The 26,652-nt window shown below is 39.4% G+C and overlaps 2 protein-coding genes across 4 annotated transcripts in view; both read right to left on the reverse strand.

Moving 5' to 3' along the window:
* LOC138016964 (stabilin-2-like) overlaps positions 1–4,058 on the reverse strand; it is a 21,938-nt gene extending 17,880 nt beyond the window's left edge. Inside the window, exon 1 of one of the 3 annotated variants that reach the window (XM_068864152.1) lies at positions 3,998–4,058. The gene's annotated coding sequence lies outside the window, so the exon portion shown is untranslated. Of the gene's footprint in view, positions 1–1,987; positions 2,030–2,659; positions 2,800–3,997 lie in introns of those variants that run through there. The other 2 variants (XM_068864151.1, XM_068864153.1) reach the window with 2 other exon arrangements.
* Positions 4,059–13,127: 9,069 nt separating this feature from the next.
* On the reverse strand, positions 13,128–26,362 carry LOC138016965 (uncharacterized). The gene is made up of 8 exons (XM_068864154.1): positions 26,233–26,362; positions 24,614–24,665; positions 21,816–21,919; positions 21,444–21,525; positions 18,511–18,557; positions 17,212–17,274; positions 14,563–14,637; positions 13,128–14,171 (listed from the first exon to the last, which is right to left on the reverse strand). The coding sequence occupies exons 1-8, from the start codon at positions 26,233–26,235 to the stop codon at positions 14,082–14,084; spliced, it is 516 nt and encodes a 171-aa protein (XP_068720255.1). The 5' UTR covers positions 26,236–26,362; the 3' UTR covers positions 13,128–14,081.
* Positions 26,363–26,652: the final 290 nt, after the last annotated feature.

Raw genomic sequence — 26,652 nt, forward strand, 5'->3', positions numbered from 1 at the left:
CATCAGATACCTTTCTGCTTAGCAAACTCGTTGGACATCACGCCCAAAGTCCCGTACGCTGACAAAATTATGACAGCAATCTCGCCTTATATCGCATAAGGATTTCAGACCGCACAAATTCACGAGTGAAAATTGACAATAAAGTTGACAGTTACTTGTGAAAATACATTGTTCGTGGTTAGTTAGTCTTAAGCTGGTGATACACGGTTCAACATTTGTTGATCACCAAACGTTGCAGCTGTTGTTCAACAAATGTTGAACAGTGTGTCATGCCATGTTGAATGTTAAAATATGCCATTCTACACGTTAAACGTTGCTCAACGATGTTGAACGAAAATAGAGATCAGCTCCTACTATTCTGGTCAACACGTCTGTGGATCATGGTTCAACATTTGTTGAGCAACAAATGTTGCACCCGGAATTTTGAACCGTGTGTCATGGGCTTTACGAAGCTCGTATCATCCCGACCAAGGGACTCATCAGAGATCTTTCTGCTTGGCAATCTCGTTGGGCATCACGCCCAAAGTCCCGTTCGCTGACAAAATTATGACAGCAATCTCGCCTTATATCGCATAAGGATTTCAGACCGCACAAATTCACGAGTGAAAATTGACAAAAAAGTTGACAGTTACTTGGGAAAATACATTGTTCGTGGTTAGTTAGTCTTAAGCTGGTGATACACGGTTCAACATTTGTTGATCAACAAATGTTGCAGCTGTTGTTCAACAAATGTTGAACAGTGTGTCATGCCATGTTGAATGTTAAAATATGCCATTCAACACGTTGAACGTTGTTGAACGATGTTGAACGAAAATAGAGATCAGCTCGTACTATTCCGGTCAACACGTCTGTGCAACATGGTTCAACATTTGTTGAGCAACAAATGTTGCACCCGGAATGTTTAACCGTGTGTCATCGGCTTTGCGAAGCTCGTTTCATCCCGACCAAGGGACTCATCAGAGATCTTTCCGCTTGGCAAACTCGTTGGGCATCACGCCCAAAGTCCCGTTCGCTGACAAAATTATGACAGCAATCTCGCTTTATATCGCATAAGAATTCCAGACCGCCCAAATTCACGAGTGAGAATTGACAATAAAGTTGAAAGTAACTTGTGAAAATACATTGTTCGTGGTTAGTCTTACGAAGCTTGTTTCATCCCGACCATGGGACTCTTCAGAGACCTTCCTGCTTCGCAAACTCGTTGGGCATCACGCCCAATGTCTCGTTCGCTGACAAAATGATGACATAAATCTCGCCTTATATCCCATAAGGATTCGAGACCACACAAATTCACGAGTGAAAATTGACAATAAAGTTGGCATGAAACGAGCTTCGTAAGACTAACCACGAAAAATGAATTTTCATAAGTAACTGTCAACTTTATTGTCGATGACAAAGCCAGCAACCGAATTCTCGTCATTCGGTGGACTTTTCCTTTGAAAATCCTGTGACGTCAAACGGTTGTTCCTTTTGTTGTGAAGAAAGCTTACCTTCGAACGAAAATGTGCTGTGCGCACCGACCAAAAAGATGACAATAAGAAAATACTGTAAAGGAAAGAATGGTAAGGAAATTCGCGGATCGACACGAACGTATGAAAATTGTCAGTTACACCTGTCGATCATAGTAAACGTTGGCGTTATGAACAGATCTTCGTAAGTAAAACAAGAAAGATACATATGCCGTTGCATTGCTTTCAAAGATAATTATCTCACTTAAGTACACGAGTTTGAACCGTAAGCCAATGTTACTCCAACAAAGAAGCATATCACTATGTGGGAATATCCATACAATCTCTAGCGGAAGCATTTTGCATTGTAGTTTTAGAAAGTTGCTCTTTTCGAAGACCATGTTACAAGCTGTTTGATTAGTCGAACCTACTAGTTATAGTGGCGGAAGTATGCACTATATGTTAATCAACATTACTTGATTATGATGAACGCTTCTTTGTACCACTCATGCTCTGATGACAAAAAAAAACTGCCCTACCTGCATGTGTAAGTTGTGTCGACAATCCGAAAGCAATGTTTGTACATGTGGCAGAAAGAAATGATATTGATAACGGAACTGAAATAAAATTGGGTACAATTTGCATAAAGTTACACCACGGCCGCCCTCAGTTGTATTGTCTTCAAATCATTTTGTTTTCAATTTAATATTTATAGTTATATTGCACGGGGTAGTCCTTTGGTTTTCAGATTGAGAGAAAATATGAAAAGTGAGTAGAAAACTCATTACTTGTAGTCGTGGTTGAAAGCCCCGTGTTGAGGTCGTGAAACCTGAATTCAAGTGAATCTATCCAACTACATTCAGAATTAGCTTATATCGAAAGGCAATTGGGATTATTTTCGTCAATCCGGAATATAACGTTATTCTCGTAGGAAAAGAAAATTGTGTCCTCCGGAAAAATTAAACACCATTCTTTGGTAGTCCGGATTCATTGGTTTTGCTTTTATATTAAACTGGAAGAGTATAAAAGCTGTATACCTCGCTGACTAGGGATGCCACACCAGGATGAGCCTCTCCTCAGTTTTTTAGAGCCGTAGACTAGAAATAGTCAGAAGAAATATCCTCGATTTCAAAAATAAAGGAATTTTGTTCGCAATAACCTATACTCCAAATTTACCTTATATTAATGAGTTTATCATTAAATAATTTTACCTGTAAATTTATAAATTTTCAGATGCTGACGAGATGTGAATGATCCCTTTTTGGTTGAGGCTTGTTAATCTCCTCTTCCGGTAGATTGATGTCAGGAAACTGTTGTTTGGGCAGCGCTCGTCGTTCTCGTCAACTTGGGTGGTGAATTTGACGCTGTTGAGCCAAGATCTCTTTAAGAAAGATATCTTGGAAAAGAGAGACAATTTTTGGAAACTAACCTAGATAAAACCAACATTTAGAACGGGTGAAGAAGGCCTTACCTTTATGCCAATCGAATCATTGTTTAGCTAAATAACATCGAAACGGTTTTTTCTTTCCCTTACAATCGAGTACAATGAAAAAATCGGCTTCTTCGAAAGAAAACATCCAGGGTCAGAAATAATTTGTTAAATTAATGATTGTTTACAATACCACTGCGTGTTCATGAGGAAAGCATTGTTTTATCCCGCAAAAAAAACGAGGACCTTTCAATATCATAACTGACTGGACGTAACTGAAAGTAACTCAAATAGGCTCAACGAAAAAGAAAAACAATTTTGAGATTAATTTGGGGGCCGAGAAAACTTTTTATACAGCACAGAGTAGTCTCGATAGAGGACGACCTCTACCATATCCATAAGGATTCCAGACCGCACAAATTCACGAGTGTAAATTGACAATAAAGTTGGCATGAAACGAGCTTCGTGAGACTAACCACGAAAAATGTATTTTCACAAGTAACTGTCAACTTTATTGTCGATGACAAAGCCAGCAACCGAATTCTCGTCACCCGGTGGACTTGTCCTTTGAAAATCCTGTGACGTCAAACGTTTGTTCCTTTTATTGTGAAGAAAGCTTACCTTCGAACGAAAATGTGCTGTGCACACCGACCAAAAAGATGACAATAAGAAAATACTGTAAAGGAAAGAATGGCAAGGAAATTCGCGGATCGACACGAACGTATGAATATTGTCAGTTACACCTGTCGATCATAGTAAACGTTCGCGTTGTGAACAGTTCTTAGCAAGTAAAACAAGAAAGATACATATGCCGTTGCATTGCTTTCAAAGATAATTATCACACTTAAGTACACGAGCTTGAACCGTAAGGCAATGTTATTCCAACAAAGAAGCATATCACTATGTGGGAATATCCATACAATCTCTAGCGGAAGCATTTTGCATTGCAGTTTTAGAAAGTTGCTCTTTTCGAAAGACCATGTTACAAGCTGTTTGATTAGTCGAACCTACTAGTTATAGTGGCGGAAGTATGCACTATACGTTAATCAACATTACTTGATTATGATGAACGCTTCTTTGTACCACTCATGCTCTGATGACAAAAAAAAAACTGCCCTACCTGCATATGTAAGTTGTGTCGACAATCCGAAAGCAATGTTTGTACATGTGGCAGAAAGAAAATGATATTGATAACCGAACTGAAATGAAATTGGGTACAATTTGCATAAAATTACACCCCGGCCGCCCTCGGACCAAGAAGACCTCAGTTCTATTGTCTTCAAATCATTTTGTTTTCAATTTAATATTTATAGTAATATTGCACGGGGTAGTCCTTTGGTTTTCAGATTGAGAGAAAAGATGAAAAGTGAGTAGAAAACTCATTACTTGTAGTCGTGGTTGAAAGCCCCGTGTTGAGGTCGTGAAACCTGAATTCAAGTGAATCTATCCAACTACATTCAGAATTAGCTTATATCGAAAGGCAATTGGGTGTTATTTTCGTCAATCCGGAATATAACGTTATTCTCGTAGGCAAAGAAAATTGTGTCCTCCGGAAAAATTAAACGCAATTCTGGTGTAAACTGTGAGCTTCGAGGAACAGATAATGTCTAAGGACAAATATCCGAGCATATTTTCACGCCAAATGAAGGCTATTGTGTTTATTATCCTTCAAATATTTTTCGCAATAAGCGGGCACAGATTAGTCTCAATAGAGAACGACCACTGTAACATCAAGTCAGCGGTTTCACCAGGCACATGGTGTCGGGAATAAAGGAGTGTTCTGTACATCCGCCATCTTGTGTGTGTTGCACCTTTACGATAACACTTCATGGTATCAGAAGTGGGATGGAACACCTGAAACCGCCCGAGCCTAGTGCGGCGACAAATAAAGCCGAAACATGAAGGTGCTGAAAAATATCCTGGGATCTCTACAAAGTTGCGAGCAGACTCGATCAAAAAGAATGTCTTGTTTGGACTTCAGAGATACATCGGAATAAAATTGACATCAAGGCGGAACGGTCGACGAATTTTGTAGCGACTTGAAAACTCTAGCTAAGAACTGCGACCTTGGTCATAAAGAATATTCGTGGATTACGTCTATGTTCGTGCTGGGCCTCGAAGATCCACATTCAAAGGAAAGGCTTATGGAGAGAGAACAGAATTTAGAGAAAAGGTTACAAACTGCTCGTGTTGCCAAAACAATGGATGCGCAGGCGAGGGAGGCAACGGGTATTTCATGTCAAGTGTCAGCTCTCAGCCCGCAGCTAGAGATTCAACATCTTCCTGAGGATATGTGCTGTTCCCAAGAAGGCCGTCATCTAAGCGTTCCCAATAACATCTCGATTGCTAGGTACACACAAAATCTTTCGAGGCTGATCAAAGAGCCTCTAATGATATAGCACCACAATTACTACTTCAAAAGCTAAATCGCTCAATCTTCCAAACGGCGGTCATTGCAGCGTTCCGATTATCCGGCGCAGCCACATCACCTGCACCATTACCTAATTACCATTACTTATCTTTCAGAACAAGGGTGACATCTGGCCTGTTTTGCGGTACCCGTTTATAAGCGATGATAGTGTTGTCCCACATCAGTTTCACCTGGTCATTCGTGATCAATAGCAGAGGATGGTGCTCCTACCCCTTTCCTCCACTTTTAAGGCCAAATTTCCTGCTCAATTGACAATGGACTCTTAATGCTACTTTGTCAAGGCACTTTCCGTACTCAATCAGTGCGCTGACCTAATGTATCCACTCACTGTCTGCCACATTCTCCGAAGATCCTTTGCACTGCTGTCTGCACAAAGAAAATTGACTTGTTTTGCGGATGTGGCACTTGACCGAGTTGGTTCTCAAGGCGTAATCTTGCGCAGCGCATATCAATGCGATTCTTCAACGGCAAATTCTTCTATATCCCTGACAAATGCACCATGGAAAGGCCCGTCAGTCTATTCGCTAACCATTCGTGCACAATATCTTCTTTGGTCGAGCCCACAATCCTTGCCCCTCACCTTACCACTGCTTTTATTGCATGCGCAACAACCGCTAGTCATATGATAATACATGTACTTTCTTTTACAAAAAAAGACATTATTTCAAGTGAAACATATTTTGCTGTGAGTCATGTTGAAAAATGTTTGGTTTGTGCCCCGGGAAAAAAGTATTCTTGAGTTTTGCTAACGGACCTAAACTAAATAAACTTTAAACTTAGTCAACGGAATTAACTGAATTTGTAAACTAATAAAATTAATAACAACACATTGAATCACTCTAAATAGCCCACCCTCAACCACTGGAATCGCGAGCCGTGAAACAATTTTCATATATGAAAATCCCGTCAAAGCTGAAATTCATCTGATCAGATTACTACGATAAGCAGTGCGAATTTCCATAACAAAAAAAAAGAGGTCGAAAAGCCTGTCTTTTGAAGGTGGGCTTTTAAGCTTATGTAGATGAGCACACTGACGCGCTTATCTCAGCCAATCAAATGACAAACTTTTCACAGACCAAATCATGTGTCCGTTTTTGATGACAGGGCAAGTAGAATACCCGAAAAAAAAAAACGTTTTAGAGCATAGTAAAAGTACAAACAAACACAAGCCACACTTTAACTGCAGTAGGGAAGTCAATCCAGGGCACAAGCCTATAGCTCTCATCACATGTACTGCGCCAAACCCCGCTAGATTTAAGGACACAAACACCCACTCGTGTCCATGCATAGTGATACTCGCTTCAACCAAACAGCTCAACTTGGGTGGTGCACGTGCTTTAGTTCCCGTAGCCATAAAAAAAAAAGGGTAAAACGCCATGTATATCGAGCTCATGTGTGAGCGCGCGAGTTTCAATGCACGCGCTGTAGAAGCGAACTGACGAAACAGACCAAGTGGTGCATCGTCACAAACAAAGTAAAAGACATCTGTTCAGGTTGTCGCGATCACTTTGGTAAAAAAAGATGGACAGTGAAATGCGATCATCTTTAGTAAGCTTACTTACAATCATCATCCTTTGTATCCCCACCACTGCGATTGTTTCAATCTCGTTACTGATTTGTCTGCTCGATATATGCTCCAGTGCTTTGGACAAGATCTTTGGCCTTGTTCAACTCGAGTTAGAGTTATTCGATGAGCTGCATGGGTGTGAAGATAACGAGGCGATCGTGTGGGATAAACATGGCTTGTTCATAGCCTTCATCAAAGGCGAAGATGTGCAAGACCTCCGCCAGAAGAAAAAATACCTCAAACCTAAAGAAACGATGAAGCGTCCAATAGATGCCAGACAATTTTGCTTAGAAAATCGTTCCGCTGGACGACAATCATTAAAATCTCTCCTTGCTCACACTGACTTTTCTGATCAAAGCAGTAGTTCTTGTGGTGTTGCGTTTACTCCCAGGCAAGCTTTAGCACTTGATGGAGTAAAATATCGGGATAAAGAAACCAAAAGAGTTTCTTTCAAAAAAGAGCACAAACATCAGAACCAAGTCACAGCAGAAATTAGAACTGAAGTGAACTTCAAATATGGAGAGACTGTCCTGAGCTTCCGTAAGCCGATGCTGCCTCAACACAGTTCGGGCAAGAAAGGAAATCTAAATCAAGATAAGTGGCGTCCGATCTTAAAGAGAGATGAAAAGAAGAAGAGAAAAAAAGCCTGGATTGTCGTTTCTTTCCAGCAAGCGAAGGTAGAAAAGAATAGGACATTTCAAGAAACTGATTGGTCACTTAGCTCAAGTGTTAACAATGAAAGACCAAGAAGTACGGACTCGATTAACGCCTCCTCCAGTCTCTTTAGAAACGAAATGCTAGAAGGAGATAAAGGACTTAATGCCAAGAAAGAGAACAAGAAAAGCGAACCTGTCTGCGATATCTGCTACACTCGGGTTAATGTTGATAAAAATGTAACACGCCCACAATGCTCTGCTGTTCGTAGAGGGAAGAAAAGAAGAAATGCTGCTAACCAAAGTTATTCCATTTCACGCATTAAAGCTAAGAACAGAAGGAAAGAACAGAATGCAGTCACACAGTCCAACGAGAAGAAGAAAAGACGGAACGAAGGGAGAGCTAGTTGTTTCAACTCACCTTTAACGACATCCGACCCGTCTGCAAAGAAAAGACGGGAGGAATATTATACTGCAGTCCAACAGCGCCGTCAAATGTCATTGGCTTCAAGGAATGGGAATGTGTCACAAAGCTCCTGTTCCAAACCAAGGAAGCGAAAAGTAAAGGAATCGAGGAAAGCAAAACTGAGAAGAGCAATTGAATGGCCGGTCAACGGCAGTGCTTTTACAATCGCACAATTAGAAGCTAAAAACCAGGAACCATTAGGAGAACTAGAAAATACAAAGCGACCATTACCAGTCGCACCCTTAACTGGACCACCAATTGCAAATGAAACTGGAACATCTCAAGTGTCACTACCTACCTCACCATCCGTTACGGAGCTTGTATCCTTATTAGAGCGACTCCTTATTAAAGATTCTGTTGATCCTGCAGTCAGTGATGTCCTCGATGACGATAAAGTGGCCGGATGTGATGTTGATAATGACGCAAACGTTAAATGTAACGGCGACTTTTGCTATGGCAATAACGATGACGACGAGGAACACGACAGTTGTGGGAACGTTGAATATGATGTCGATAGCGATGCTGAATATGAAGTCTTCCCTGAGCTGCTTAGCTTGCCGCAGCAAGTTTTTAAAATAATCGAGGCACTGGTGTAGTTCATTCTCAAACATTTAGATGGTATACATTTCATCAATATCCTCGTTTACTTTAATTAAAATTTGTCTTCGATAAAAGATTTTCGTTTGAAAAAGTTGACACTTGCCTTTCTTTGCAAGAGGTAAAATCAACCTGAGCTACACGAAGGTCAACTAACGTTTTGACAAAATGATTTTATTTTCTGGTTGTGTAAGTGCGTAATTATAAATAACATTGGCTCTTGAAAGCTGATAAAATCTTTTCAAAATGTTATATTAAAAATAAATGCACATAGAATTGACACTATAAAGTTGTACTGGTTGACTTTCTAATGCCGCTCTAAAAAAAGATTTCGACATCAATTCATGGGCGCGGTACAGAAGTGGTTCTGAAACGAGTACAAGGCAGTTTAAAGTTTTATTACATCCATTTAGAAATCACTGCTGAACCTTGCAATCTGACTGGCTCTCAGCAGTGCGATTTATTCCCAAATCGCACTATTTTTGGCTCTAAATCGCACCATTTCCCCAGCCAATGAGAAAGGAACAAAAAAACCAGCCAATTAAATTTCATGGCTTGTTTAAGGTAACCAATCAAATTGCAGGAAAATGAAAGACAAAGAAAACCATTGTGTGGCGAATTTGGAAACTTTTGTTCCCAACTGGATCAATAAAATGTTGGTACTGACTATAATCCTGTATTTTAGCTATAAATACTGATTGTATGATTTCTAAATGGATGTAATAAAGTGGTAATTGAACTTCGTGTCGTGGAATTTTAGTCTGAAATCAAACTTGTGATTTCAAATAGAACTCGCGCGGCGCGTTTTGAAATCACACGTATGATTTCAGACCAAATTGCACTCCGTTCAGTTCAATTACCATTATATATTAAACTCCCCTGTAAAAAGTATAAATAACTTCAAAACGTCATCTCCTCCCACCTCCTTCCCCTGTTGAAACCGACTACTCAACGTTAACCATGCATACGACACAATGCCTTGCAGAAACCCTAGCTGGGAGAAACAGCGCATTGAATCAGTGCTTACCATTACACATTCAGCTGTCCAAGTTTCTTCCTCAGGAAAAAACAAGACCTCGAACCCTGCTCGAGTTATTCTTTCCGGATCACTTCTCTTCCGCACTTGAAATCGTCGTCCATAGTAAAACTTCGTCCTTCGTTTCCTCTTTCAATATCAGATAATCTTCTACCACTTGCATGCGTTAAATCAATGTGCCTTACGCGTGATGGCTAAATTCACCACCAAGCCTCGAAATCGAAAGTCATACTGGTAAATTTTAGCATGGGCTAAATCTCGAAGGAGCAAACTTGAAAGAAAACCCACGTGCGAACAGTATTGAAAGTCCAAATGAATTTGTGGTGAATTTTGAGCATATGCCGTCACCATGCACAAGGCCTATTTCGCTTTTCTGCCAGGTGCCTTAATTATGATTTTGTCTTTCGTAGATGTAGCTTCAACTGATTAATGTTCAGATGTTGAAAATATTTTGGCAAATCTTGTCAACATTCACCCCAAGACAGGCCTCTCTTTTGACTTCGTAATCAGACCCAAACCTCAAATATTCAAGAAGATGGAAAATCGAGAGAGTTAAGGACGGTGCCTACTAATTCAATGGTATTTTTGCGCGGTTGTATGGATATGCGGGAAAAGCAGATCTGAACAAGTGTTATTAAAATCCAAAAAGAAAATTGGGGGTAACCAGGCATTTCTCAACGATAATTAATCAACAATAAAAAAATATCCCTGCATTTGTAAGCACTACCGATAGGAAATCCGAGTATCTAGAGATGCGCAGAACGTATGCGCAATAACAATAGTAGGCACCGTCCTTAATCCTCGGATACCCAGGTTATCAAGAATTTGACGAAAAGACATTGTCATACCTTTTGGAATACACGATGGTGCAGTAGTGAGAGCACTCGCCTCCCACCAAAGTGGCCTAGGTTCGATTCCCAAACTCGGCGTGATATGTGGGCTGAATTTGTTGGTTCTCTACTCTGCACTGAGAGGTTTTTCTCCGGGTACTCCGGTTGTCCCCTCTCCTCAAAAACCAACATTTGACTTAATTTGCGTCAATTGTTGATTTCAGGTTACAGTGTCCTCAATTAGTGCTCCAGCGCTAGAACGACTAGACACTAAAATAAAGTTCGTTCAGTTCCTTTTCCTTCCATACTTGAAAATTCTTGATCTCAACAATATTAAAGTGCCCCTGTGATCAAAAAAACCACTTCCTTTTATCCTTCAGATTTTGAAAGTGTGTTTGCTTAACACCTGACTGGCAAAATTTTGAGCTTTGATTTTTATCCAAAGGCCGTTTAGTTTGAGTGTAAGTTTTGGATTTCACGGTCCGCCAATACTCACGTTCAAAACTGACCGATTGGACCTCAGACGGTTGGATCCAGGGAAAAGTGACGTCAGAGGCTCACTAGCTTAAAATTTCAGCGTGTGAACGCAGCTTATTATATATGCAAAGCGTGAGTTTAAAAGTCTGAAAGCCCAAAACCCCCGTGCTGCATATTAATTCTGAGGCGTACACACGTACTGCATTCTTAAACTAGTGAGCCTTTGACGTCATTTTCTCCTCGACCAGCTCTCTCAAGAACATAATGTTAGTAATGGCGGACCATTAAATAGGAAAATTACAGTTAAACTAAAGAGGTGTCTTTTGAAATCAAGGCTTAAAACGTGGGTCACTTAGTGTTTTGTTAACATAGTTTTGAAATCCAAAGAAAAATATGAATTGATTTTCTGGTCACAGGGGCACTTTAAGGAAAGGGAGATAAGGAAAAGTTCAGGTATTTCCAGAAATGCACGAACGACTTAGATATCCAACACGAAGTGTCCCTTTCAAGTCTTGGCATTTGCTTCCGCTTTTTAACTATAAGGTGCGTGTAAGGGTTGGGCTTATTTTTTGGTGAGGCCAGGGTAACTGCAGCTGTTTATCTTTACGGAGGTATGACACGCAAAATGATGTAATTTTATGCCATCCAAAATGCCCAAAACGTAGAGTGAAACATTGCAATAACTACCTAAAACTGTTGAAAAACATAAAAGAAATACAGCAAAAGGAAAGAGAAGCATGGATGAAACGGATTCCATTTGGGTAATCTTGATAAAAGTCGGCACGACGTTTTTCAAGTTTATGGCAAATCGCCTAAAAAAAAAGTCTTTTTTGCTCAGAATCATCTTGTTTGTGATGTAACGGTAATTTTATCAGTAAAGGAACTCCACATTACTATTTTCGAGTTTTAAACTCCGGATAAACTAAAGATTTCCCCTAAACACCCTAAAATAACGTGACATAGCAGCCCCTTTTACTTTTCGGACACTTTAAGCTAACCGTTTCGTTTTCAAAGTGGTTTTTAGAGGCTCAGCTCAGACACCCTATTTCTTGTTGAACTAAAGCTCTATTTCTGCCTGTTTTCGTTCCTTTTACAGCGGTAAGCTTGTCACATTAAGAGGGAAAATTGCGTCATGTAATTGTTACGAAATATCCAATGTCATTTTGAGGGATGGCCGTGAATGTTAACCAATAAGGGAATAAACTCGTACAAATCTTTATATTTATTCCCCAGAGCCTCGAGATGATACCTTTTGTTTAGGACTGATGTTGTGAGGTGCAAGTCAGAGCACGTCAGCAACTGGGGAAATGGGCCTGGTAAAGTCCATTAAAAACCTAAACCACACATTATTTGGAAAATAAAGGTGAGAGGAGACGAAAAAAAAAAAAGAGAAAAGAATTGTGAAATATTCCCATCTTTAGAAAAGGCTTGTCAATTGTCAACCAAAAAAAGGTTATGTTTACGACGTTAACCTACAATAACGTGATATGTCTGGGTCCATTCACGAAGTCCTAAGAACTTTTTGAGCACAATAATCTTAACGAAAAGAAGAAATTACGACACCCGAAAAGCACACGATCAGTTTTCTGGCGGCTTCAGAAATATACGCCATACCTACGCGTGTTTGACTCTGCTTTAACTTAAAACCGAATTGATCCGAAAAGTTAAGAGCAAATGGATAATTTAACCAACGCCTTCTTCAGAAAAGATAATGTAAACAAATCAAAATATCAATTATGATAGAAATAAATATAGAGTTAGGAGGGCCTAAGTTTAGGGTTTAACCCAGGAGATATAGTACAGAGAGGATCGGACTAAAATGTAACTCAGGGTGCGTTCGATTGACGGTATTCCGGGATAGGAATACAGTACAAGGAATAGAAGTTAAAAATCCTTCGTTTTTACGAAGATTCACCTTAAAATTGTCAAACACCTGATAAAATGCTATTTTCAACATTTCTTTATTATCCTTGTTGCTTCAAATCATCACTCTACGTATTCTTATTCCGGAATTGGGACAATCGAACGCACCCTAAATTAAAAGGAAATACCGATGACACATGTGCACCTTAAGGTATCCATATATACACACAAAACAGCTCTTACAAACCTAGGGATGTGCTGTAAGTTAAGGTTCGCGTTTTTTTTCAGTTGAATTTAAAACAAGAAAAATGCTGTATGACTAGAGAAAACTATGTTAGAAAGATATTTATTGCATCTATAAATATTTAAATCAAACAACTAAAACGAACTTTGAAATTTTGGGAGACGCAGTGGAGTACGCTGTCTGTTGGATAGGCCAACGATGTCAGAGATCCTTTGTTGTCAGTCAGAAAGTAACGCAATCGTTAACAATTTGCAGGGGTCTGGACGCAGCTCTACGACGGCGATGCATTGACGGCAACGTCATCTCAAAATATGATTTTGCACTATCGTTACCCTATCACGATCATTCCATCTCGTTCACGTCGCACAGTGTCGGCGAAATGATTGTTTCGTGGCGTTGTCGTCCCCGTAGCCGTCGTCGTTTCTTAAACTCACGGAAACAAAAGGGCGTCATCCTAAACACAACAGATATGCATCCCAATCTCGACCCCAGAGCTCTTCTCTTGACTGAAGGAGAGAAGAGCTCTGGGAAACCCTGAAACAAACTGTTTTCTCATTGGTTTTCGTGAAGAACAATCAAAAGCGTCTCTAATTCGTGCATTCATGTTAGCATTAGGAGTGAGCAGGCGATGTAGGGTTCAAAGAGCCAAATTTTGGCTATAAGAACCCTACGGCGCATGTTCTCCTACACTGAGTTTCCCAGAGCCTTGGGTCGATCCGAGGCTCCGGTGACGAGAATGATACGCATCCAATATCGTCCAATGAAATGAGAGGTTGAAAAGGGCTGGGTGGTATCCGACTTACAGTGCGGACGATCTTTAGGACCCGGAAAAAATCCAATCGATTGCAATTATTGCGATTAATTCACGCCAAAAGCCATCTCACTACAAAGGCAACTATCAAACTGATTCCAAATGATCAGAAACATGGAAAAGAACGGCAATGTGAGAATGACGCAGATGGCACTGCTTTTCTTTGCATGGAAATATACGACCCTGTACACTTATGAAACATTTTTACATCTTCGAACAAAGTGGTGTTTCAATACAAGCTCGTCTTCTTCATGATGCGAAGGAATTCTGCTTCGTTGATTTCCCCATCGCCGTCCCTGTCGGCTTCGTCAATCATTTCCTGGGAAAACAGAGATTATTATTTTTACTTTAAACGAAATTCGAAAAAAATACGACTGAAGATCATTTTAAGAACTTTCTCAGGAAAGTTAACCCTGAACTGAACTCGAAATATGAAACCGATAGCGACTTCTTGAGGTCGATCCAACATGAAGATGACCCTAAGCAAACTCCCTAGCTTGGCTAGTAAATACTGTAACCAGTTCCTCTGCCTATTCAACGAAGAAACCCACCAAAGTCAACATAAAATTGTCCCTTTAAAGTCACAAAGAAGATTTCATGATGATTTTCTCCATTGCACGTTTGCAACACGAACATGATATAGTACGGACATTTTTTTTTGTTTCTTCTCACCCAAAGGAAAAATATACAAAGATCGATCACTGTCTTACTTGTAATTCTTCGTCCGTTAAATTTTCGCCCAGTTCTTTGGCGACTCTCTTGAGATTTTTAAATGAAATTTTTCCCTGTGAACAAAACACATTGACATCACGTACATGTATGCTTAATAACGTGTCGAGCACATCGTGGTGTACACTGGCAGAAAAACAAAGCGTTTCCGAAAGATGCGCTGAGAATTAAAAGCAGTTGGGTATTACAGCGGTTTATCCCCTCAACGACATTTCTTCATATTTCGAGAGAAAGATTTAGGTGGACGTCAATTAAATGTTTCCATGACGAAATCGGAATTAAACCGCCGCCAAGAGAACAAAGTCTATTGTCATGGATACATTTCATTGACGTCCACCAGAAACCCATAAGGGTTGAAACGTGCAACGCGCGTTCACAGCTTCCGAATATTCAGTGCGAACTGATTGGTTGAATGTTTCAGTGCTAAGTACAATATTTGGAAACCCCTCGCTCTTGTTGTTCCAAATATGGTACTTAGCAAATTGAATATTCGGAAGCTTGTTTCCCAGCACACAAGGGGCCGCTACACGTTTCAACCCTTATTGGTTTCTGCGTCCACCTAAATTTGAATTTCAAACATGAAATTCTCCGATCTGCTGTGCATGGAAAATGGCCAGAGATAAAGCGAATTTTGCGGGGTTTGCGGAACGACGCAATCCGAGGCCATTCAGTGCTTTCTGTGAGTTAGATCTATCTAACACAACTAATTTGGTAGATTAAACGAAGCAATTTCCACCCTTCCACTTCTTACGGTACGCTAAAAACATCTTGGAACCGATGCACAAATAATTTGCGTTAAACAAGTATACTTCGGTTGACACAACATCATTAAAGGGGAACATACACTTCCTGAAAAATCAGTTCTTAGCAAACATTGTTCTAGAAAGGTACATTTTCATGGAGATTCATTTGTACCATTACTTATTACTTTCGGGTTAGCCTGCTACCGGAGAAAGGATAGCAAGTTTTCTAAGTGACGTGTCGGGCACACAGGCTAATTCCTTTACTGCATGAACAATTCTTTGGAGAGACCGGTTGAACAGATTGCTCAAGGAACTACCAAATGATTACAAAACTGAACAAAATTGTTCCGACTACATATTGTGACATTTACATGAAAACAGCATCAGCGGTCTACACGGTCCACCACAGCTTTTTCACTAAAGATTATAATGACATCACATTTTCGTCTTTCGAATAACTGAGCCCAGGGGCGCGGGTCAATAAGACCTGACCGAAAGGATATGTAAGGGTTATAATAATCAGATGTTTTGAGGAATACAGAAATAATGTGAATTTTTGTTCTCTTAAGCAACCTACCGACGCCGAAGAGCACAAAAGGATAGAAAAAGACAGGGACGGGTACATGAGACTCTTGGGGCTGGACACACCTTCATTCTTTAACCTTGGAACCCTTGCCTCCGAGTTCGAACGCGTTGACAGCAGCTTTGAAACCGCAGATCTGATTGGTTCAGTGCTTCGAAATCTGCATACTCCAGATCCAGACGCCGCTATAGGCAGTGACAACCCGGTAACCGCAAAACAAGTTGAAATTTTGGAAAACCAGAAGACTCTTCTGCGCAACCAGCGGTGGCTTGATCAGACGTTAGGGACATCCTCTCCTTACTGCCCGCAAAAGCACCAGCTGTTCGCACCTTTTCAAAGTCAAGTCATCCCGGTACAGGCGACAGTCCCTACTACGGCAGTTTGACCACTGACTCTTTCTTCCACACCGTCTACCTCGTTGCCTGCCACTCCGTCAGCCGTTTGATCTGCCACATCATCGCTTAGTCCCATGGACGAGAATACGTTGGATGCAGACTACCTGTTCCAGTTATCCACGAGGTCATTAGGTCACGCGCAAATTTCGCAGTGTATACGTTAAAAGAACTATTCAACCCTTACGAATTGCAAGGAAGAAATATCGCGGGAGTTCGAGGCAAGGAAAGAGTTGACCCAAAGAAATTAAGAAAATTGTGCAAAAACTATTACCTGTTCCAACAGCAGACATTGAAAAGGGGTGGAGGGAACGCCACAAAGCGATGGATGAGTTTTTACGCCGACCTACCTGGCGTCGTAAAAGAGCTATTAAAGGGAAAATCAGTCGTTGTCTTTTTGATGTATGTGTCCATGATTTTTTTCACTCTTTGTTAAAATTTTTGTGTTAAGTCAATAAAAACGTGTGTTTTTTTCTTTACTCGCGTGTTTAGCGCATGTAAATTGAGTGTACATTGCGTGCAATATGGCGTCTTTTCGCGCAGGAAACACGCGTGTAATGCTGACATACCCGCGGCCTGTACTGTATGGTACCCCTCGTCCCCTCCCCCCCCCTCCCCCTCCCCCCAACTCTGGAATACCATACAGTGAATTCAAAAGAATCTTTGCTCTAAAATGAGGCTTGGTAGGCTAATTAACATATTAGCAAAATAATAATAAAGGAGGTACCATTTATGAACAAGGTCTACAGTTCACGGCCAGTATTTGGTAAACACTGTTCTTCCTGCAGTTTACCCCGTTTACAACCTGACAGATTTTACATTTAAGAGTCTACAGTGTATTACAGATTCATGGATCTTTTCCTTTTTCCATTTTGCAACAACGAATTAAGATATCATATGCATCAAACTCACCGTGTTATCATCATCGAATAACTTAAAAGCTTTTAGAATTTCCTCTTTGGAATCTTTTTCGCTCTGCAAAGTAAGAAAAAACGTAATGAACACCTCAAGGCCACATACATGTACAGTGCATACAGTAATTTTCTTTCCCTAAAGCCAAGAGACTGGGAAAAGATTTCAACATCCGTTTCGGGCAATGATAGTTCGATTAATCAAGGACATTCACAATTAGATTCTTGCTCAAATCGTTGCCTCCACAATCTTTAGCCTTTTACATTGTTGAAAACCGAGAGCTGATTTGATGAGAAAGAATACTGTTAAAATGCCTGATACTAAAATTTTATTTGAACTTTGCATTCTTTTTCGATATAGCTTGTTCCAGGCTCTCGCAGGGTTGGGACGAGCGAAATTGTGGCAAGGACGAGAAAAGGTCGAGCAAAGACTCCTGCCGCCCCAAGACTACTCCCTTCTTAACTTGACGTTTTCTCGCCCGCGCCACAATTTCGCTCGTCCTTACCAGTCGAGAGACTAGAACTGGCTATTTTCAATACAACAGTTGGATAATCGTTCTACTTGACTGCGACAAGGTACAGGGGCACCCAACGTCGATTTTCGGAAAATATCTGGTCGGGAGACGATTTGAGATCTAGAATTTTCGGAACATTTGTTGTAAAATTTCTTGCTTGCCTGCCTCTCCTATGATTTTCGAACACTGTAAAATAGTATAATTGCCCCGATTTTTACGCTAAAAAGGTCACTTAGAATTTCCGGGAGACTTTTTTCTGGCTGAAATTTTCGAAAAGGTAAGTTTTGATCCCTATAATTTTCGGATCACTAGACTTTCAGCTGGGAAATCCGAACAGATGAAAATTTTTTTAGGGGTTAAAAAGATGCCTATGTCTACTGTTTAAATACTAAAATACGTGTGACAGTGCTGTGTTTAAGTTGTTTTGAACTATATTCTCGCTGGGTGCGCCTGAACGTATAAAGCAGGCACAGCCCTTGAACACTTTTTTTACGAACAAAAAAAAAACTAAAGCAATCGTTTCACTCTTAAAGTGAACAAGTTACATGTACGTCTTTTTTCATTTGCTGTTGTTGAAATGTTCATTACCATAATGTACATGTAAGTACGTAGTTACAAAAAAAGCATGATGGGTATTATTTCAAATCCTGTTAATACATGTACATGTATATGTAAAATTATAATGTAAGGGAAATAACTTTAAATTATATATATGTAATATTTCTGACAGCTGAATTGAAGAGCACTATACAACAGAGTCGACAAAAGCACTCTGAAAATCTTACCATTTTTGCCGTCATCATTTGAAGAAACTCATTGAAGTCGATTGTGCCTGGGAAACAAAGGAATTTCCAAAGTTTTCATCACACCACAAAAAAACTAGAATACGAGTTTTCACCTAACACATTCAAGAAAATACAATACAATACAATAACTTTATTTAAGAAGGGAAACGTAACAACCTAAATTACAGTTTTCTAACTTATGACCCCGACAAAATTGTTGGGGAAGTTTGTAGTTTGTAGTTTGGAGAATTGGACTCAATCATGCATATTATTATGCTGGATTACCAAATATGCAAAAAAAATGTATGTACATGTATTTATATTGTCTACAATTGGCTGTACAGTTTAAGCAAAGGAAGGAAAACCATGGCTTTAGCTCACTTTCTTTGATACTATTCAAGGATACAACAGAACTATGTAACTACAGTGTTAGGAATACTCAAGTCACATGTACAACTGTACTGTAAATGTTGTTTTGGGAATTATTATTATTATTATTAATTTTATTTTGAAAATGAAAAGAATAGCACCCAAATGAGCAAACGTGACATACATATATGTACATGTATATGTTATTGAAATTGCAACCAAGGCTGCTGCCTAAGAAAATTTTAAAGGGGCCCTCAGAGCTAAACGCTGTGAACTTAGGAGCCCAACATATGAAGTGAAAGGTGTTGCTGTGAAAAATTAAGGCGCCCAGAGCTATTCTTTGAGAGCCCCAGGCTACCGGGCTCCTGTTAGGCAACAGCCTTGGCAACCATTGTAAACTTGGAAAAAAATCAGAGTTTCCAGATGGGATTTGAACCCACAACCCTCTATGATCAAGTCAGAGAGTCTCCAGATAGAGTCTCCAGTAGCTCAGTGGTTTGAGCATCTGACTAGATCACAGAGAGTTGTGGGTTCAAATCCCATCTGGAACTCGGATTTTTTGCAGAGTTTCCAATGGATGCAGCTTTGAAAGGAACAAAAGTCTGTTTATTCTGCTCCTGATAGCAGAATAAAGGTGTCTGGATTACGAGCACTATGTGTTTATTTGGAATAACTACATGTATGAATAAACTGCCTCTTATAACCCCTGTACAAAGAGAAACAAACAAACAACAAACACGGCTTTCGAGTCAAGTTGAAGCCAGTGAATACTACAATAACATTGGCATTTGACAACCAAATTACAGTTATATAAAGAGTAGACAATAAAATGAATAAATAAAGTTATAGTTCACTAGTAATTTTCTAATTTTTGGATACCCAAGAGGGCTTACGGTGTATCTACATGCAGGGGGCCCTATGACTTTGCTGGGTTGAAAGCAACATGATGTTTTGGCATGATTTTCATGTGCCTAATACCACTGGTCGCAAAGTCTTACTGACAATAATATTCCTCATAAGATCCTGCAGTGAACATGAAGGTTGCAAAAGATCAGCCATTGGCAAAACCCGGATCAGACCGGATCAATGAAAAAATTCCTGCTAAAAGCAGACCTTCACCAGACAACGTGCTTAGGGGAAATAAGTCGAATTCTACATGCCTTTCTCCTTTGTGTAGTTGTCTCCTCATTTTTTGAGTCTCATTGAAATGTTTTTTTTTTCCCAGAGGTGATAACAGATTCCGAAGTAAAATTACATGTATGAAAGATACGAAGTGAAGAATTGTCGTCAATAAGCAAATTGACTGTGTATGCAACTGTCTTCTTCTTCAAACATGAAAACTGACAACAATTGTTTACCTTACCCCAGTCCCTGACAATTGTACAATAGCCTGATTTAGCAACAGAACAACCCATCCTCTACCTCTGAAATGACAATTATCACCTATTTCTAATTTTCCCTAAATTAACTGTTATCCTCAATAATATAAAATGCTTAGCGCTTGATAAGGATTATGGGAAATGTATACCTATTTTTAAAATCTGAACCGCAGTGCATGAACTTCCAGGACTTGAACCCGGGAAAGTTCACATAAACACTAGACTACCACATCGCTAACTGCCCAAACATTATTATTTTTTAATAATTATGAATTTTTTCTTCCACATGCCACTGTAAGCATGTATTATCACCCACTAAAGACATGTTTAAACAGGAGAAAATGTTGGTTGCCAAATCTCAAGAGAAAGCTAACCATTTTAAAATCAAGCACTAGACTTCACCACTTGTCAGCAATTACTTGATATAATAATACTAATTAGTGTTGGTAAATAATCGGTACAATTGTCAGCCAGTTAATCTCTAGTGGTTAAGTGGATAAAAACGTTTCCTTCAAAGTGGGTGCTCCGGGTTCAAATCCTGTCCAGGAATGCAACTTTTACCACAAGTCCTGGAACAGAGTAATCTAAATTAACGATAACAGTCAATCCTGGGACTGGGGTAAAGAAAAGAGTTGTTGTCAGTTTTCATGTTTGAAAAAGTAGACCATTGCATAGAGTCAATTCGCTCATTGACGACAATTTGTTACACTGCATCTTTCACAATTCCGCTTCGGAATCTGTAATCACATCTGGAAAAAAAAACATTTTGATGAGTCTCAATAAATGAGGAGAAGTCTACACAAGAGACAAAGGCACAGAATTCAACCTCTCCTCTCTTCAGCACGTTTTTTGGTGACCGTCTACTCTTGGTGAGAATTTTGTTATCGATCCAGTCTGCGTTTTCTCAATCCGATCAGATCTGATCCGGTCCGGCAACGATCCGTTCTGATCTGGATTGTGCCAACAGCCAAAAAGATCAATCCTTTTTAGAATGCAAGTTCTTTTTTCAGAAAGTTAACCTACAGTATTAATTTTTATCCTGTTACTGTTACACTGGAATAGGAATTGCTATCAAAAAATACCCAACCTTCATGAATGAATGAATTTACTGTAATTGTTGCATTTTACAATGTATGTACATTTAGTAATATTATTAATAATTATTATTTCTACTGATGTGTGTACCTGATCCATCTTTATCTATGTCTGATATCATTTTCTTGATTTCTTCCTTTTTGGGTTCAAAACCGAGTGCTCTCATGGCCACCTAGAAACAAGTAACGTCCATTCATACTTGAAGATGTGAACATCTGTACATGTGTATTTAACTTTTTCGACTTGGTGGGAAAATTATAAATGTATATATGTAGGTGGGGAAAACATCAACTTTATAGAGTATATTCTCCACTTGCACTCTTTTGTTGCTTCTAAGCTTGAGACTTAAAAATGATTGTGTCATGTACAGTATACTCTAAGTGTGACACACATTGAATGGCCTTTGTCTTGTCCACTGAAAAGTTATTATAAAAATAATACATGACTTGCATGTACATGTACCTTCAGTTCTTTAGCATCAATTGTCCCTGAGCCATCAGTATCAAAAAGGTCAAATGCTTCCCTGATTTCTTGCTTCTGCTCTTCTGTAAGTTCTGGTTTGGGCCCTGATACAAATAGTAGCATTTGGCAATAAATGATGACAGTTTATTATTGTGTGAAAAATGTACAATTTACATTATCACACTTACACCAGGCCGGCGCTTACATGTATCTTCGGTTTCTGTAGCATGAAGCGACTAGGAGTATTTCTACTCTCCCCTGGATGGGATGCTAGTCCATCGCAGGGTTACCCCCACGATTTTGGCCAGTACCCATTTATACACCTGGGTGGAGTGACGCACAGTGAGAGTAAAGTGTCTTGCCCAAGAACACAACACAATGTCCCAAGCCAGGATCCGAACCCGGACCACTCCATCCGGAGTCAAGCACACTGACCACGAGGCCACTGCGCCTCCCTTAGGCATTGGATATTAACTAAAGGTAAAAAACAAATTGAAAGTGGTTCAGCATTGTCTGTACTAGTGGTGGGAATCGGTTGAGATTTCACAATCGATCATCAGAAATAATCAGATTGCCCCAACCGATCGATCATCGATTATAATCGGAAAAATCTACCAATAAGCATTCCACATATTTTTCATCTAAATAGAAGTCAAAGTGGGCCCTTCCTTCACTTGATGAAAACCAAAATATTCCCACACTTTTGACCTGGCGTTTCCACGATAGCGAAAGATCTCCAACTCGTCCATTTTAGCCACCATGTTGGACTCGTCAACAACATGTAAGCGAGGCATGTCTGAGAGAGGACACTGGGAATTGGGGAGAGATTGGGGAGAACGAAACAAACATTTTCAAGCCAAAACGAACAATTGTTCATCTCAGATAAGAGGTGACTTTATCTTCCGCTGGTGATTGGTAAATACATTTGAGATCTATTTCAAAACTTATTTTGGACGGTAGTGATAATACAAACGCGAAACAGTGAGCTTGTAATTTATGTTTTGGTTCAGTTGTTTACAAAATACAAAGGGCTTAGCATGCCACATCTTTCAAATAAGCATGAGGTATTTGAAGTGACAACAACACAGCGAACAGGGTACCGCCAGGTAAACACAGGCAATCTTAGATTATATCTGCTGTTGTGACTTAGAAGTTAGAGTCCATGAAAAAAGACAACTCACACAAGAGTTGACAATACTTTTATTTGTCCCCAATAAATTTTTAATTTTTCGGCGACAATCGATTATGAAAAAAGCAAAATCGATTGTCGTGTTGCTTGAACTTTTCGATCAACTTTCGATTATAATCGATCATCGGCCCACCACTAGTCTGTACTCTTATCAACAACGATAAATTATTCGTCATCACAGCGGTCAAAATTTGTTGTGGACTCACTGACTAGGCTGTGCCTTGTGTGTGCCCAGTGAGTCCACCATAAAAATTAATATTAATTTTGACCACTGTGATGACGAATATCGTTGTCGGTAAGAGTACAGACAATGCTGAACCACGTTCAATTTGTCAAGTTGACCACATACATGTACATGTAGAAGTGTTCAACACAACTACAGCTGGTAGTTGTTTTCCCCTTACACTTATGCTACAATATGGACTTCTTTGCCAGAATTCCCCAATAATCCAAATTGGGTACAACGACATTTGACTTACAATTTGTGACCCCTTCCCTTCTAAGAGTGACATTTAAGATTCTGCTACGTCTAAAACCCAACAATTTTATTCTTCAATGGGGGCCACTCTAAATACATGTAGGGGTTAAAGGGTTAAGAACATCCAGGTCCACTCAAAAACCTTTAACACTTTCCCAGCTACATAAGAATGACACTTGTAGATTTTACTCTAACACCAGACGATTTTAATCGTCAATGGGTACCAATTGCAAATTTTGTAAGGGGTTAAAGGGTTACATGTACATGTATGTCAGTAAACATGATTTTAAAGGCTCAGGGATAATAAAAGTACAGTATTTGTAGCTGGAGTTCTTTCCATAACTATGGTGAATTTTGATACTGAAATTGGCCTTCTGCACCAAGAACAAAAAACACAATTTGTCTTTACCAACAGTACAATACAGTCCTGTTACTAAAACTTGTTACTATATTGCTTTTAAGAACAGATTGTAGTGTAAGTTAATGTATGAAATAAAGCAAAGGAGATTCAAGTCCCTACATGTTTTAGAGCTAAATATAGACATGGAATTGTTGCTTTTGACTTACTGTAGAAGAATCAAAGTTAATAGAGGGGAATGGTTATGAAACCCCCCAAATTTCTTTGTTGTAGGTTTTTGTTCTCATTTTTGTTTACTCCGTACCGAGGAACTAACCAAAAGAAACATCTCGGTTACGTAAATCATGCATAGTGTATGAGCCCAAAACAAAAGATTGTACACGGTAGTGGACTTTTCAACCTAAATCTTGGCATCTTTGCTTGCTCCTTTGATGTTTGCCGAGCTTCAAAATCAGTCCCCGCAATCAACTGTGTGTAGAAGCTACATGTACATGTAGTGATTCTACAAAGAAATAGGGGGTCCAGATATGCCACAGGCTATTGAATGTTCTGGCCCATTTGGTAAAGACAAATGCATCTTGAGATCCAATCATGCACCACTTACACCTTACTGTTCTACATGTATAAAGATTATACAGTACATGTATGCTGTAATTATAATTACGTGCGATAATAACTGGTCAAGATGAAGCTACTGAATTTAATTTAAAGGTTTTGAATGCCACTTCATCATGTATGATTTAACTTTCAATCAACATCAGAAAGATACACACCTGTCTTTTTTCTCTGTCCTGTCGATAAAGCTCCTTTTCTGTATGATGCAGCCTAAGAAGTGTTATAGACAATTAAGTCCATGCTACATGTACAGTATAAACAGGTCAGAATGCAACTTAAATTTGAACCTGATTAAAACTTGGTGACAAAAAGAGAAAATTCATGCTTTGTGCTCGATTTTGAGTATAAAATTCCAGGAGTATTCAAGGAGTTTTCAAGAACCAGGAATTGAGTTTTCAAGGAGGCTTTAAACATTTAAGAAGATTGCTATGCCATACATGTATAGTGTTTCAGTGTTTTCTTTGCAGAAAAAGCCTACCTTGATATTCCTTACCATATCCTGCAAGTTAAGTGCATGCACAAGCATTTTAATTTTTTGGTTTTAATGTTTCCCTAATTGTCAATTTTGGGCTCAATTTTTGAAATGTCCCTTTAACTTAGCATGATGCAATCTCAACAATTCTCACCCAAGAAAAAATTCAAGAAGTTTTCTACAAAATCCTTTTTTTAAGGGCTTTGCAAGCACCCTTGAAGTCCAAAATAAAATTCCAAGGCTTTTCAAGGACTTCAAGGAGTAGCAGGAACCCTGAACATTATATCAAGGGAATGAAGTAAAATCATTGTTTCAAAGAAATCAATCTTATCATTTAGCCTGATTCATTTCAGATATGCCAGATCAAAAGTTCTCAAATTGGACAGTGGAAACGTATGAAACACTTAACTCTTTTACCTATTAATTCCAAATTACATGTATTGTATATTGTACTTGAGACCTAATACAATTTTCTACATGTATACATTTTTTTTTGTCTCAATAGATAGTGTCCTTGTATGAAGTGAAATGAAACACCCAGTACTAAACTTCAAAAAATAACTATTGACAGTGCATGCACCAGGGGTAAAAAGAATAGGTTTAATTCCAAACCAAGGGCTACAAATTTATGAGCTTTTCAAGATGTGACAAAATTAATGATAATTTATCAAACATAAAGATAAAAAGAGAAATAACTGAACACCATGTGGCGTTGTTCTCTGAGCTGCTAATTACACAAATAAAAGAAGGCAGATAATATCCGTTGAAACGTAGAAACATTGAGATGGATGCAGAATTGATCAACTCTTGGAGTGATTTGATGACTGCGCCAGCTGATTTCGAACTGCATGCAAGACCGAGCATACGTTGTCCTTACAAGTTGAAACTCTGAATTATACGGGAAACTCTTAAACCACACAGATTTTGCTTACAATTCATTTACGTGAGAGCATTACAAGCTCAAATGGAAGCGAACGCTTTACGCTTTACTTCTAAGGAGCAACACAAGAATTCCATTTTCAAAATACATTTTTACAAGACATGGATTGGAGGTTAGAAGCTTGTTTGCAACCGCCAGGCCAAGATGCAAATGCGCGTCAACGCGTGGGCTTCGACAAGGGATCAACGTCTTAGTAAGCAGTTTACTGGTCCAATTTTATAATTCCCGGTGTTTACTCTTCCTAACGATCATGTACAAGATTTGAGTAATATCAACACAACACAAGCTTTTGTTTGCAAATTCTGCGTACAGTCACCCAAAAGCTCAGCCACAACCAACTTTCAATCGGTGCTAAAACTACTTACCATTTCTCCGATGCTATGCGTCTGTCAAAAAGACAGTGGAGATTCTAGAAAATGTCGATGCAAAAATCAGTTTTGAGAAAGTATGTTTGTTTTTCCGCGGTCTGACAACATGTCCGATCAAGGCTCGCAACGCATTCTGGGCTTTCCCGCCTTCAGTGAAGCGAGAGAAGCCTGGGGCCCCGTTTCTCGAAAGTCCCGCAATTAATTTAATTTTAGGTGTATTTGAAGAACCTCGTTATTGGCAAAAATATTATTTTGTTCGATCGGGTTTTGAAAATCTGTTGAAAGACCAGCTGTCTAAAAAAAGGCGGATCGTAGTTTCACGATTAGCTCTTCGGGCCCGGAAAGTTACCGGAAACGGGGCCCCGAAGATAACAATAATCCTCGAGAGTGATCAAAATAATTACAGGAACCATGCAA

The sequence above is a fragment of the Montipora capricornis genome, chromosome 9 (assembly GCF_036669925.1).
Source record: "Montipora capricornis isolate CH-2021 chromosome 9, ASM3666992v2, whole genome shotgun sequence".
Classification (NCBI taxonomy): domain Eukaryota; kingdom Metazoa; phylum Cnidaria; class Anthozoa; order Scleractinia; family Acroporidae; genus Montipora; species Montipora capricornis.

Coding starts and splice junctions, on each gene's coding strand:
- LOC138016965 (XM_068864154.1), bottom strand. Junction 18,558..21,443: donor CATAGATAAAGATGGATCAG/GTACACACATCA, acceptor TTTGTTTCCCAG/GCACAATCGACTTCAATGAG. Junction 14,638..17,211: donor TATTCGATGATGATAACACG/GTGAGTTTGATG, acceptor TTTTGTTCACAG/GGAAAAATTTCATTTAAAAA.